Consider the following 11533-nt stretch of genomic DNA (forward strand, 5'->3'; position numbering starts at 1 on the left):
CCATCTTCTAGTCCATTCTTGAATGCCCCAGTATATATTCTCCCATCAGACCATTTCAAAACACCTCTGGGGAAACAAACAAAACAAAACAAAAAAAAACACTTTCCAATTTCTCAACATATAACGCCTGGCCACGTGGTGTGCTGACAACAATCTCTCTCTGAATGTGGAGAAGACAAAGGAGATTGTTGTGGACTTCAGGAGAATGCACACCCAACATGCTCCTCTGACCATTGACGGAGCGTCTGTGGAGAGAGTGAGCAGCACCAAGTTCTTGGGTGTGCACATCACAGAGGATCTCTCCTGGACGTACAACACCACAGCACTGGCCAAGAAATCACAGCAGCGTCTCTTCTTTCTCCGCAAACTAAGAAGAGCAGGAGCACCAGCCCCCATCATGCACACTTTCTACAGAGGCACCATCGAGAGCATCCTGTCGAGCTGCATCACTGTGTGGTTTGGAGCCTGCAATGCGTCCTGTCATAGAACCCTCCAACGCATAGTGAGAGCTGCAGAGAGGATCATTGGTGTCTCTCTCCCCTCCCTCCAGGACATTTACAGCACCCGTCTCACTAAAAAAGCCCTTTGCATAGCGGCTGATCCCACGCACCCAATGCAAAGCTTCTTCAAGCTGCTGCCGTCGGGGAGGAGACTGCGGAGTCTCCAGGCCAGGACCAGCAGGCTGAAGGACAGCTTCATCCATCAGGCTGTCAGGAAGCTTAACTCCCTCCCGATTCTGCCCCCTCTCCCCTCTCTCCTCCACGGTCTCACTGAACTCTGTCACACACACTCACACACACACACTCTCTGACTCACTCACTGGCCTGCACCAGTTACCAGTCACTTTGTGGAGCATTGGACTGCCATTACCTCATAAGACTTTGTTGTTACACTATCTCTTACCGTACATTACTATATCTCCATTTGCACTATTTGCCTATTTGCACTACTCTGCCTGGTTTGCACTCAATGTCATTTACCCTTATATTGTATATTGTATAGCTTTCTTGTTATATGTAAAATTGTATTATATTATTTAATTTTATTTAATTTTTTTTTTACTTTAAAATATTTTACTTGCATTTTTAATCACTCTTATATTTAAATGTTCATTTTCTATTTTATCTAGGGATTGAGAGTAACGAAGTTTCTATTCTCTGTATGTCCTGTACATGTGGCAGAATTGACAATAAAGTTGACTTTGACTTTGACTTTGACTTGACTTTGATATAAGTAAAATTATCTAAGTGTAAATGCAACAGTGTGAACATCCAACCTGCCGTTGGGCTTTCCAGACAGCCAGCGACCCTCATATGTCGCATCCTTCAGTCGCCCTTCCTTATAAAACGTGTACGAAGCTGTTCTGGAGATGGGAGGCTCCAACTTCTGCACCGAGCTGCCTGACGCCACATCCTGTCCCTTTCCGCTCAGGGCCTGGTCCACTGCCTGGTTGATGGAGCGAAGCCACTTGGTCTAAGAATGAACAAACAGCCCAGTTCAGAAATAGAAATTGAGTTTTTAAAAAGGTAAACATCAGCTTTTAAAGAGTTACCTTCTCCATGGGAGACGAGGCGAGCAGGGTGAGCGTCTCCTCAGGAGTGATCACCTTTAACCCATACCTACACGCACAGATACCCTTTGTTTTACCACGACATAAAAACTACACAGATGCAACAGTGAGGAAAGATCAAGACATGGATATTTACAAGTTATGACAAAACAACCCTACTTCTCCCCTGAATTAAATCTCAGTAAACACTTTCCATATTATGCTCCAAGTCACTAGTTTCAAATCTTAGTGAATAATTCATGAGGTTCATTTTGTAAATGATGGTTCCTATTATGGTATAAAAGCATGATAAAGAAGAATATGCTTTATGATGAACATGCAATGCCCCTCTGTTTCTCAGTCAGATCCAGCCCTCACTGCTGATGATGAGTTACCAAGGGGTCCCTGAGCAAAATGTAAACATTCAAGTATTTCCCAGGAACAATGGAATAGTATCTCTGCTTCATGTGCCCGTGCAATTATAGTTGCATAAATATAATACAGTGCTGTGCAAAAGTCTTGAAGTCTTTTGTTCTGTTCTCTGTCAACATGATCCCAGACTGCTTCAATAATGTTGAGGTCCGGGCTCTGGGGAGGCCATGGCTGATAGTGCTCCACTGTGTGTTTTTATTTCCAGGTATGCTTTTACTTTATTGGAAGTGTGTTTGGGGTCATTGTCATGTTGAAAAATTAAACTGTTGCCAATCAAATGCTTTCCAGATGGTATTGCAAGGTGGGTCAAAGTCTGATGGTACTTTTTGAGTTCATAATTCATTAATTAACAAAATCTCCAACACCACTGACTGAAATGCAGCTCCAAACCATGACAGAGCCTCTACTGTATTTTACAGACACTTACCGTTGTACCTCTCTGCTAACCTGCTCCCTACATACTGACGATAATCTGAACCCCAAAATGTCAAATCTGTATTCATCACTCCATCAGACCTGTTATCACTGCTTTTCAATCCAGTTCTTATGTAAGGCTCTTTAAAGAGAAAGTTAAAAACTAAGTATGATCCTTTTCTTTTTTAAATGTAAATAAGAGTGGAGACTTGGACATGGTTTGACTAGGAGAGTTCAGGCTGTGTTGAAGAATAAAGGTGGTCACACCAAATATTGACTTTCAAGCTCGTTACAATTGTCCAAACTCTGTTTTTGCCTATTTTATTTCCATGTATTTTCAGTGCACCCATTTCCTATTTTCTTAGCAACATAGTTTCCTGGCTCAAAACTTCTGCAAAGAACTGTAAATATAATTACAAAGATAAGGTTTGTGTAATAACGACTCCAAAAGCTCCCTGTGAAATTCCTTCAATTATCATAGAAAAGGTGCAAACTTACAGGCCCGTGTCCTCCTCTGGGATTGGCTCCACCCACAGCGTGGCCAAAGGGAAGATGTGATGGGTGGAGAACTGGGGGAGAAAAAATGATGTCGGGAGGATAACAAGATAAAATGGAAAAGAGAGACAAGAAGAGAAGGCATCAAAGAGAATATAACCACTGACGGTGAGTGAGAGAGACAGCGACATGAACCCAACCACTACAAATGAGCACATCAGGTGATCGACAGACTTCACCAACAACCGGGACGCTTAAAGGAGAACAAGCAAACTGGGAACGACAACAAGTCCACATTTTTATATCTGTAAACCATTGCTTGCTTTAAACACCATTATTTTTTTTTTTTACCCTTTCCTTATTGTTATTGTCATTTTTTAATGACCGCCACTACAGTAACTCTGTTTCAGACTGTACTGGTAACATCAGGCATCATAATCCCGCTTTTTATGAGAATACGATGATTATAAGGCTACAATTCTACTTCTGGATCCACTGTTATGAGAATAACAGCAGAGAGAGTTTATTCTTTTTAAAGAATAGTAAAAATCAACTATCTGTATTTCAGGCTTGCATAAAAACATGTTTAAGCTTAAAATAGAAACCCAAGATTAAACATAAGACTAAAGCAGTCGTTCTCACGTCTTTAAGGAAGGAAGTTAATCCTTTTTTTTTTTTGGCTTCTCACTCGGGTCTTCTGCTTTCAGACACCACTTTGACCGTCCTGCTAACAGCTGCTGCTGAAGGCGTTAAAATGGTCAAACTTGTTTGTGCATTTCTGGCTTTTTAAAACACTGAGAAGACGAGGATGATTCAAGGGAGGCGCCAGTCAGAGAGCGAGGAGGGGAATCGAGATGCACACAACAATCACATTAGAGATAATGAAGAGGAATAAAGAAGAATATTAAACAGAATGAAAAAGGAAAACAAGCAAGGAGAGGGGAAAGGAAACTGCTGTGGAGAAGTGAACCAGGAACTGTTGGTTTTTTAACACTTTAAATGGAAACGGATTTGTGCTTTCAGTCAACAGCAGAAACCAAGCCTTTACCGGGAAAGGAGAACTTAACATGAAAGATTTTAGACTCCAATGAGGAAGACAAACAGAAGTGTGTCAGAGCAGATTTAAAAGAGCCTTGGTTACTGTCTGTTCATCTTTCCAAGCAGAATCCCACAGGTGGGGAGCAGGCGAAGGGCAGAGGAGGGGACGGAGGCTGGGCATTAGTGGACATATTCATGTAGTTTAGGTAGCAATGCACCCACAGGTTCTGATATTGTCTCAACGAGTGCGAAACACGAGGCAAACCGCTGTAAACACGTGTGCGTTTCAAAAAGTTCTTTAAATTTTTTAGTACAAAATTTCCTCCTTTGTCTTTCCGTGCATGCACGTAAATGTTTGTAAGCAGAGAGAACATAGCTGCCTTCCACTGAGCTCATGCAACCAACTTTATCGCAACCCCCCCCACCAAAAGAAGAAGAAAAAAAAGAAAGAAATGATTTGCTATTCACATTATTACTCACATTAGAATATAGAAAATATATCAAATGTTTGAACTAATTTGAAGTCATTTGACTGTTTCATGAAAAATATTAGCTCATTTTGAGTTTGATGGCAGCAACAAGTCTCAAGAAAGGTGGGACAGAAACAAAAGGCTGAAAAAGTAAGCGGTACTTAAAAAAAATTAAAATTATAATTAAAAACAGTTGGAGGAATATTTTGCTTTTTAATTAGGTTAATTGGCAGACTGGGTAAGAAGAGAGCATCTTAGAAAGACAGCACCTCAGAAGTTAAAGTGGGGAGAGTTTCACCAATCTGCGAAAGAAATGCTTGTCTGAATTGTGAAATAATTTCAGAACAATGCTCCTCAATGTAAAATTGCAGATACTATGACCATCTCACATCTACAGTAAAGAAAATCATCAGGATATTCAGAGAATCTGGAAATTCTGGAGAAATCTCTGTGCGCAATGAACAGGGCGGACGAAGAAGAAGAAGAAGAAAAAACAAACAAACAAAAAAAACAAAAAAACCCAAAAAAAACCCAAAACAGTATTACCCAAATTATTCAGTCTGATTTTAAATGGTTGTAAAGTGTTGGAACTTATTAATATGCTTAAAAAATATTTTATAACTATTGGTATAATCATTTTATATATAATCAGTATAATTATCTCGTTGTTTCCTGTAAAAACCTGACTTATTACCCCCTATCCTAGCGTACCTTTAAGTGTTTGTAGGTAAATATCATTAAATTGTAATTTCAAGTAAAATACAGCAAAATATCTTTTAATTACAGTTGAATTAAACCCTCAGTTGCAGGTCGTTTACAAAGTATTACTGATATTTGTTGTAGCACAGGTGCATCACTAACATAAACTCATTCAGATATTTGGGGGGTGGGGTCCACCTTAGTAAGTGTGTCCAACAGGACCACATGTTATCACACAGGGTCCCCCCACAAGAAAAACAAAAAACCCCAAAGCGCGCGCACACACAAACACACACACACACAAAACAAGGAGGAGGAGGAGGTGGGAGACAGGGTGAGTTGGGTCGCTATGCTGAGTTTTGCTGCTGGCCGCATACTTACAAGATTTTTACAAGGCGCCACGCCCTGACAGCACGGAGGCAAGCACACACAAACGCTTGAAACACACCAAATTACAGTGTTTGAAATATGATGGCTTCATAAAGGTGAAAGAGGCGAAGAAGTGACGGGAGCGTTCAGTGTGAGCGCGTGTGTCTGTGTGGGTCTAACCTGTGCGTGGACCAAGACATCGTTGAACAGGATGAACCAGTTGACGGAGAACCTGCCGGCATTCTGCAGGGTCAGACCTTTGTTGCTGCTCTCGCAGATCAGCCGCCGGTAAGGCTTCCGCAGAGAGTCCTGACGACAAACAAGGATGCCAATCGGCATTATGGAGCATCACATTACACCTTGGGACTGAACGTGGAAGGCTTGGTGCGAGCAATGATACAGAAAATGAGGACAGAGAGTTTACCGTCATTTTTCCAGGAAAGATCTTCCAGAAGTGAACAGTGTAGTCGGCCTCTTTCCTTTTTCGCTTCAGTTGCAAGACCGAAGCTTCAAACTTGGAGCAGCTGTCCTGAAGCTTCTGGTACTCAGTGGAACACTAAAAAACCCCAAAAACAAACAAACAAAAAAGTAGTTAATTTAGGCCAAAAATCTAAAATTATTTCAAAAAAACATCTTTATATATTTTGTAAGTATACAAATAATTTCCTGTATTCCAGTATTTATTAAGGAGGAAATATGAAAGTTACTATAAAACAAGGAGATTAAACTGTGTAGAAATGACAACACAAGATGAAACATGATGTTAGTAAAAAGAGGAAATAACAGAATACAAACTTTGAGGTCACATGCGCTGCTGCTCGCGTTTCTTCCACCTACCACTTCGAAGCAGGTGGCCAGTTTGAGCAGCAGCCGGCTGTATTCGTGAAGGTGGCGTGCAGGGAGGTAGAAGAGCACCACCAGGAGGTCGGCCGTGGTGAGGTTCTCCTCGCCGCACTCTGACAGCTTCTGGAGCAGCTCCGGACCTTTCCCAAACAAGTCTCTACGAGAAAATCACCACCGATTTATCATAAAAGATTCACTTTTTAATTTTTCTTTTTTTAAACATGTGGAGTTAATGTAGAAAATTGTTTGTGTGCACTCACATGGATGGTTTGGTCAGAGCCTGGAAGCCTCCCATCACCTGGAAGTTTCCGACGGCGCTGCAGTAACTTCATACATACACACAAAAGCTAAAAGCGTTAAGGACTTAAACTCTTAGCAAATGTTTCAAGTTGTGTTTTGTTTTTGAACACGTACTCATTGTAACAGTCGAGGAAAATACTGGTGTGCTCCAAGATGAGAAGGCTTTTGACCTCACGACAACGCCGCAGGCTAGCAGTGAGGCTGGTGGCGTGCTGCCCAGTCAGGTGACACAGCCGGCCAAACCTGTTCGCCAGTGTCTGCAGGAGGCCGAAGATGACCTGCCCGAGGGCCGAGCTCAGAGACTCTGGAGAAGGATGGGATAGGAAAAGAAGAAAATCAAGGCTGCTGAAAACTTTTTTTAAACTTTGGGAAAACCTTCGTCTTCCTGATGTGTCCTTCTTACCCAGCTCCAGCAGAGGGCGTAAGATCTGAGACTTGATGTTACACAGCTTGCAGTAAAACCTCCTCTCAGCTGACGCGAGCTCGTGGAGGCTGGCGATGAAGCCCATCACATTCCTGTCAGAGACTGCCACGCACCGCCGCCCACCCGCGAACACACTGCTCACATAACCAAGCTGGGAAAAACACAAGAAACGCACATTCACACTCGTACCAACACACAACCTGAAGCTAAGTGCTGAGCTAAAAGCAAGAACCTGTAGCATTAAACTACGTACATTCATACAGAAGGGCAGCAGAACAGGCTGCTGGGTGTAGCCCCCCGCCTGCTCCTCCTCTTCCTCCTCTCCTCCTCCCTGCTGATGCAGCTCCTTCTCATTACCCCCCTCCTCCTCGCCCTCCTTCACCTGCTGCCCGCTGTAGTAAATGATGGGCTGGATGCAGTCTCCGTCTGCGAGCAGGAGTGTGTGCCTCTCTCCCGCGCTCACGTCCCACACTCGGATCCCCTCTGACAGCTGGATGAGGAAAGCAGATGTTGAAAGACACCAACTTACACGATTGATGTGCATGAACGGGAAAAGAGTGGTGGTCTCCTGACCTTGGCGAGGCGGGGGACGGTGCTCGGTGACTCCATGTGTCCCAGCTGACCAGAGCTGTTACTGCCCCATGAAAACACCTGGAAGGTATAAAGTACACACACATACAAGAGTGAGGTCTCTGAATGAAAACACAAAATATTTATGGGCTTTTTCTTGCTTTGACAGGGTTAATGTCACTGCTCTGTGCCAACAGCAGGTTTATTTTCATGCTTATTTCTGGATCCTGATTGGTCACTGTTGCGTCAGGGTTATTGATATATATCCACTTCTTAGTTTTGCATGATCAAGACATTTCTGATCTATGCTTTTGTCCTTTTAATGTCAAAACAAAAACAAAAAAAACCCCTGTTGATGTAGAACTGCTCATCCTTTTAAAATATAGTTTCTACTTCGATTCAATGACCAACCTGAGACTGAGCCGTCAGAGCGAGGGAATGGTGAGCGCCGGCCGCCACCCGCACCACCTCCTTGTTGTTCAGACTCTTGATGCAGAGCGGCTGGAGTCTGCAAAGACACACAACACACTGCTGGTCAGAGAGCAGCCGTTTATATCAGAGTTAATGACATGCTATGTAAACACAGACGTGAGTTTACTGTCAAGACAACAGCAAACAAAAAATGTCCAGCCTAAAAATTTTGTATCAGAGGACAACTGATATTTTTGAGACAGATACTTGGTGATCAAACAACTGGATATATCAGCCGATATTTTCTGTTAAACAAATACATTTGCTAGGTTTAGATGTGAGTTTTTATTACCATAACTTGACAACACAGTTTAAAAACAATTTTTCTTTTCATTGTCACAAGCCCTGGATTATTCATTTGGCACGACTCCTCACAACAGCTGCTTGTTGTTTGTGGCGTTCAAACCACGTGTTGCAAAGTGTCCACTAAAGGGCAAACTATGCAACATCAAACCCGTTTCTTTATTTACCTTTTTACTTTAATTTATTGGAAACGGCCAAAACTGACATATTGGCGAATAGCTAATATTGGCTTATATATTGGATAGGCTCTAATCTGTACTCGTGTGTTTACTGAAAGCTGGTCAATGAGTTTTTATTTTCAAAGTTAACAATGTAAATCGGTGTTAAACCCCCAAAATAATAATGATAAAGACTGGTGGTGAAGTGGCTTGATTTTTTTTTTTTTTTTTTATGACCTTGAACATTTGCCTTTATGGTCCAGACATCCTGTTATTACTGTGACAGGTGTGTCCAACCTGGCCAGGTTGTCTCCGTGTCCCAGCTGTCCATGCTCGCCGTGGCCCCAGCTCCACACCTCTGTCTGCAGGGTGGGCAGCACCTCGTGGTCCTCGGGGACGGCCCCTCCCAGCGGAGTGAGGGCGACCGCTCGCATTTTGGGACGACCGGCTTTCCTTAGCAGTCGCGGTGACACTGCAGGAGTCAAAAACAGAGAGGTCTGTCCACTGCACAGACATTTAAACAGCTTCAGTATTTTCCTCTGTTATTTTTCAGTTCTTAATATTCTAATTACTAGCTTCCGGCTGAATGAAAAAGTTATAGCTGAATTTTTTACGAGATAATCAGTTTAGGGTGTAAAGTTCAGACAAACAAACAGGAGTTTAAAAAGAAAGGCAAGCCTGCACAGAGACACATCAGCCACTAACATCATGACAAACACTATGGAAGCCCTGAGATCCAAAAATCCAGACGGTCAACTTTCAAAATCAAACTTTTTTCCTGTCCCGAGTCAAAAGGTTATTGTAGGTTACTTCTTGTATGTGTGAGGCAGGAAGTGCATCACTCCCCTGCTTTAAAGCTTCTCAAGAAGGTTAGCAACATTAGCAACATGTGGAGCATTTTAGCATGTGCAACATGCTCTGGGACATTAAAGGCTACTAGGACAAAACTGGAAAGAACACAAGCCTTTACCACAAATATCAGTCATGTAAATGTGAGCATGGTGAGATGGTGGTGAGAGCGTTGTGTAACTTAAACTGAACAAAAACAAAGAACGTGCAGACATACAGGAAATCCGGAAGAAGGTGGTGTTCTTTGCGATCTCCAGACCAGGTGATCCAAATCAGCTGGTTGTTAGCCACATAAGAACGTCACAGTACACATTAGTGTTGCCGTCCCAATTGTGGAACAAAGCAGCTAGTCAGCTTAGTCTTTGGTGGAAACGGGATCAAATATCAGGATATTCAGAGAGCAGCCACTCTTTATGAATGCAAATTCGCCAAATATCATTATCAGTTGACCGTCGATGGTTTCAACAATGCATATGGACCCAAGCCAACCCTCCATTAAGGCTGCAGATAGGCTGTTTACCTCCATGCGTCCAATGCAAAACCTTCTCCACTCTGGAGACCCACATCTTTGTCTTCTTCATTTTAATCTTCTTTCCTATACGGATCGCCACAGTGACTGCCTACATCTGACTCCATTTCTAACATCCTCCTCTGTCACACCAACCCTCTGCATGTCTTCCTTCTCTAAATCTGTGAATAGTCTCTGAGGTCTTCCTGTTTTTCTCAGGTTCAAACCATCTCAGCCTCTCCAACTTTTTCTAAAGCGCTGAACCTGAGCTGTCCCTGTGATGTACTCCTTGCTAATCCGTCCATCCTGGTGACTCCCAGTGAAAATTTGAACACCTTTAACCTCGTGTCTTTTTGTTAGTGACACCGTCTCTATACCTACATCATAGCAGGTCTCACTACCATCTCGTAAATCTTCTCTTTCACTCTTGTCGCTATCCTTCTGTCACAAATCAATCCTGACACTCATCTCTACCTGCTCTACCCTGCTTGCGCTCTAATTCACCATTCTTTCTCAAAGGCCTAAAGATAATCACCTACACTGCCCAAACTCTCTTGATTTGGTTGTTGGCATATAGCACGTGTAAAATGTCTGTGTGAACTCGTCTGGCAGGTTTTAGGGTTTCCTCATCAAACATTATCTATCTGGTCTTTAAAAACTGACATTCATAAGATGTCAGCTTATAAACCGATGATGAAATCTATAGCCAACCATGTCAGGCTCTCCCAGTGAGGAAAGAAAGATATGATGACAGACAAACAGGCAGAGGGAAAGTCCATCCATCTAATTCCCACTCTGGGTCACTCAGAAGCAAAGGGCTTTCCCATAATGCACCAAACACCTTTCTCTCTAAATCACACCTAAAACCTTCATTCTGCTCTATTAAATCTGCTAAATCCTTTTGTTCTTGCTGCCGTTTTCTAGAATAGTGAAACACGCTGACAGGAGGAGGTGATCATTTTAACATGAAGCATTTACAACCCAAGCAGCATTTTGCTTTTGTTACTTTTAGAACTAAAATATAAAAAGAAAAATATTTTTATTAATTTTAATTATTTATTAATTTTATTATTTATTAAAATATTTTTTTATATTTTTCCCCAATGAAAACACTGATGTCTATGTGAGTTTTTCAGTAGTGTGTGTGTGTGTGCTTGGATACATCTGTTAATAATTAATAAGTGGTGCAGTGACCTTTGACTCTTATACAAGTCACACACATTAAACAGATGACTTGACTTTCTTCTCATTTTTTAAAGTGCTCTTGCGCAACAGTTCTCCAGGCTTTCTGAGGGCCCTTCAAAGGTTTTGTTTTGCTGCTTTTTCAATCCTTTTCATTGCAGTCCTTGTCCCTGACCATTTTCAGAGGAATGTTTTTTGTTTGTTCAGCCACTTAACACTGACCTATGAATCATTCAAGTATAAAGAAGGCTCTTAAGTCAAGGGATGAACTGCTGCATCTACACATAACAGACAACTCAAGATCCAACTTAAATTTTTTGTATCTTTAGGCACTTTGTTACTGTATGTTGCTATTTCTTTAATTAAATCTATGAAAAATCTGAAAGATAACACAGTCTGACAGAAAACAGTATTTTTGCACAAAGAAGGGATTTCCTAAAAATCCTGGCATGTTGTGAA

General features: G+C 42.0%; 1 protein-coding gene across 3 annotated transcripts in view; it reads right to left on the reverse strand.

Annotated features, from left to right (window-relative positions):
- The window catches only part of als2b (alsin Rho guanine nucleotide exchange factor ALS2 b), a 29981-nt gene that overhangs the window by 14049 nt on the left and 4399 nt on the right, over positions 1-11533 (reverse strand). For 2 of the 3 annotated variants that reach the window (XM_040051434.1, XM_040051432.1), the window contains exons 6-20: positions 8833-9007; positions 8015-8111; positions 7607-7684; positions 7287-7523; positions 7013-7184; positions 6724-6913; positions 6570-6635; positions 6262-6466; positions 5891-6022; positions 5647-5775; positions 5479-5502; positions 2894-2964; positions 1553-1619; positions 1277-1473; positions 1-66 (exon numbers count right to left, since the gene is read on the reverse strand). In XM_040051434.1, coding sequence (XP_039907368.1) covers positions 1-66; positions 1277-1473; positions 1553-1619; positions 2894-2964; positions 5479-5502; positions 5647-5775; positions 5891-6022; positions 6262-6466; positions 6570-6635; positions 6724-6913; positions 7013-7184; positions 7287-7523; positions 7607-7684; positions 8015-8111; positions 8833-9007 — 1906 coding nt within the window. The remainder of the gene's footprint in view (positions 67-1276; positions 1474-1552; positions 1620-2893; positions 2965-5478; positions 5503-5646; positions 5776-5890; positions 6023-6261; positions 6467-6569; positions 6636-6723; positions 6914-7012; positions 7185-7286; positions 7524-7606; positions 7685-8014; positions 8112-8832; positions 9008-11533) is intronic. The other variant, XM_040051435.1, reaches the window with a different exon arrangement.

This window comes from Simochromis diagramma, unplaced genomic scaffold (genome assembly GCF_900408965.1).
Source record: "Simochromis diagramma unplaced genomic scaffold, fSimDia1.1 OVJJ01000107.1, whole genome shotgun sequence".
Classification (NCBI taxonomy): domain Eukaryota; kingdom Metazoa; phylum Chordata; class Actinopteri; order Cichliformes; family Cichlidae; genus Simochromis; species Simochromis diagramma.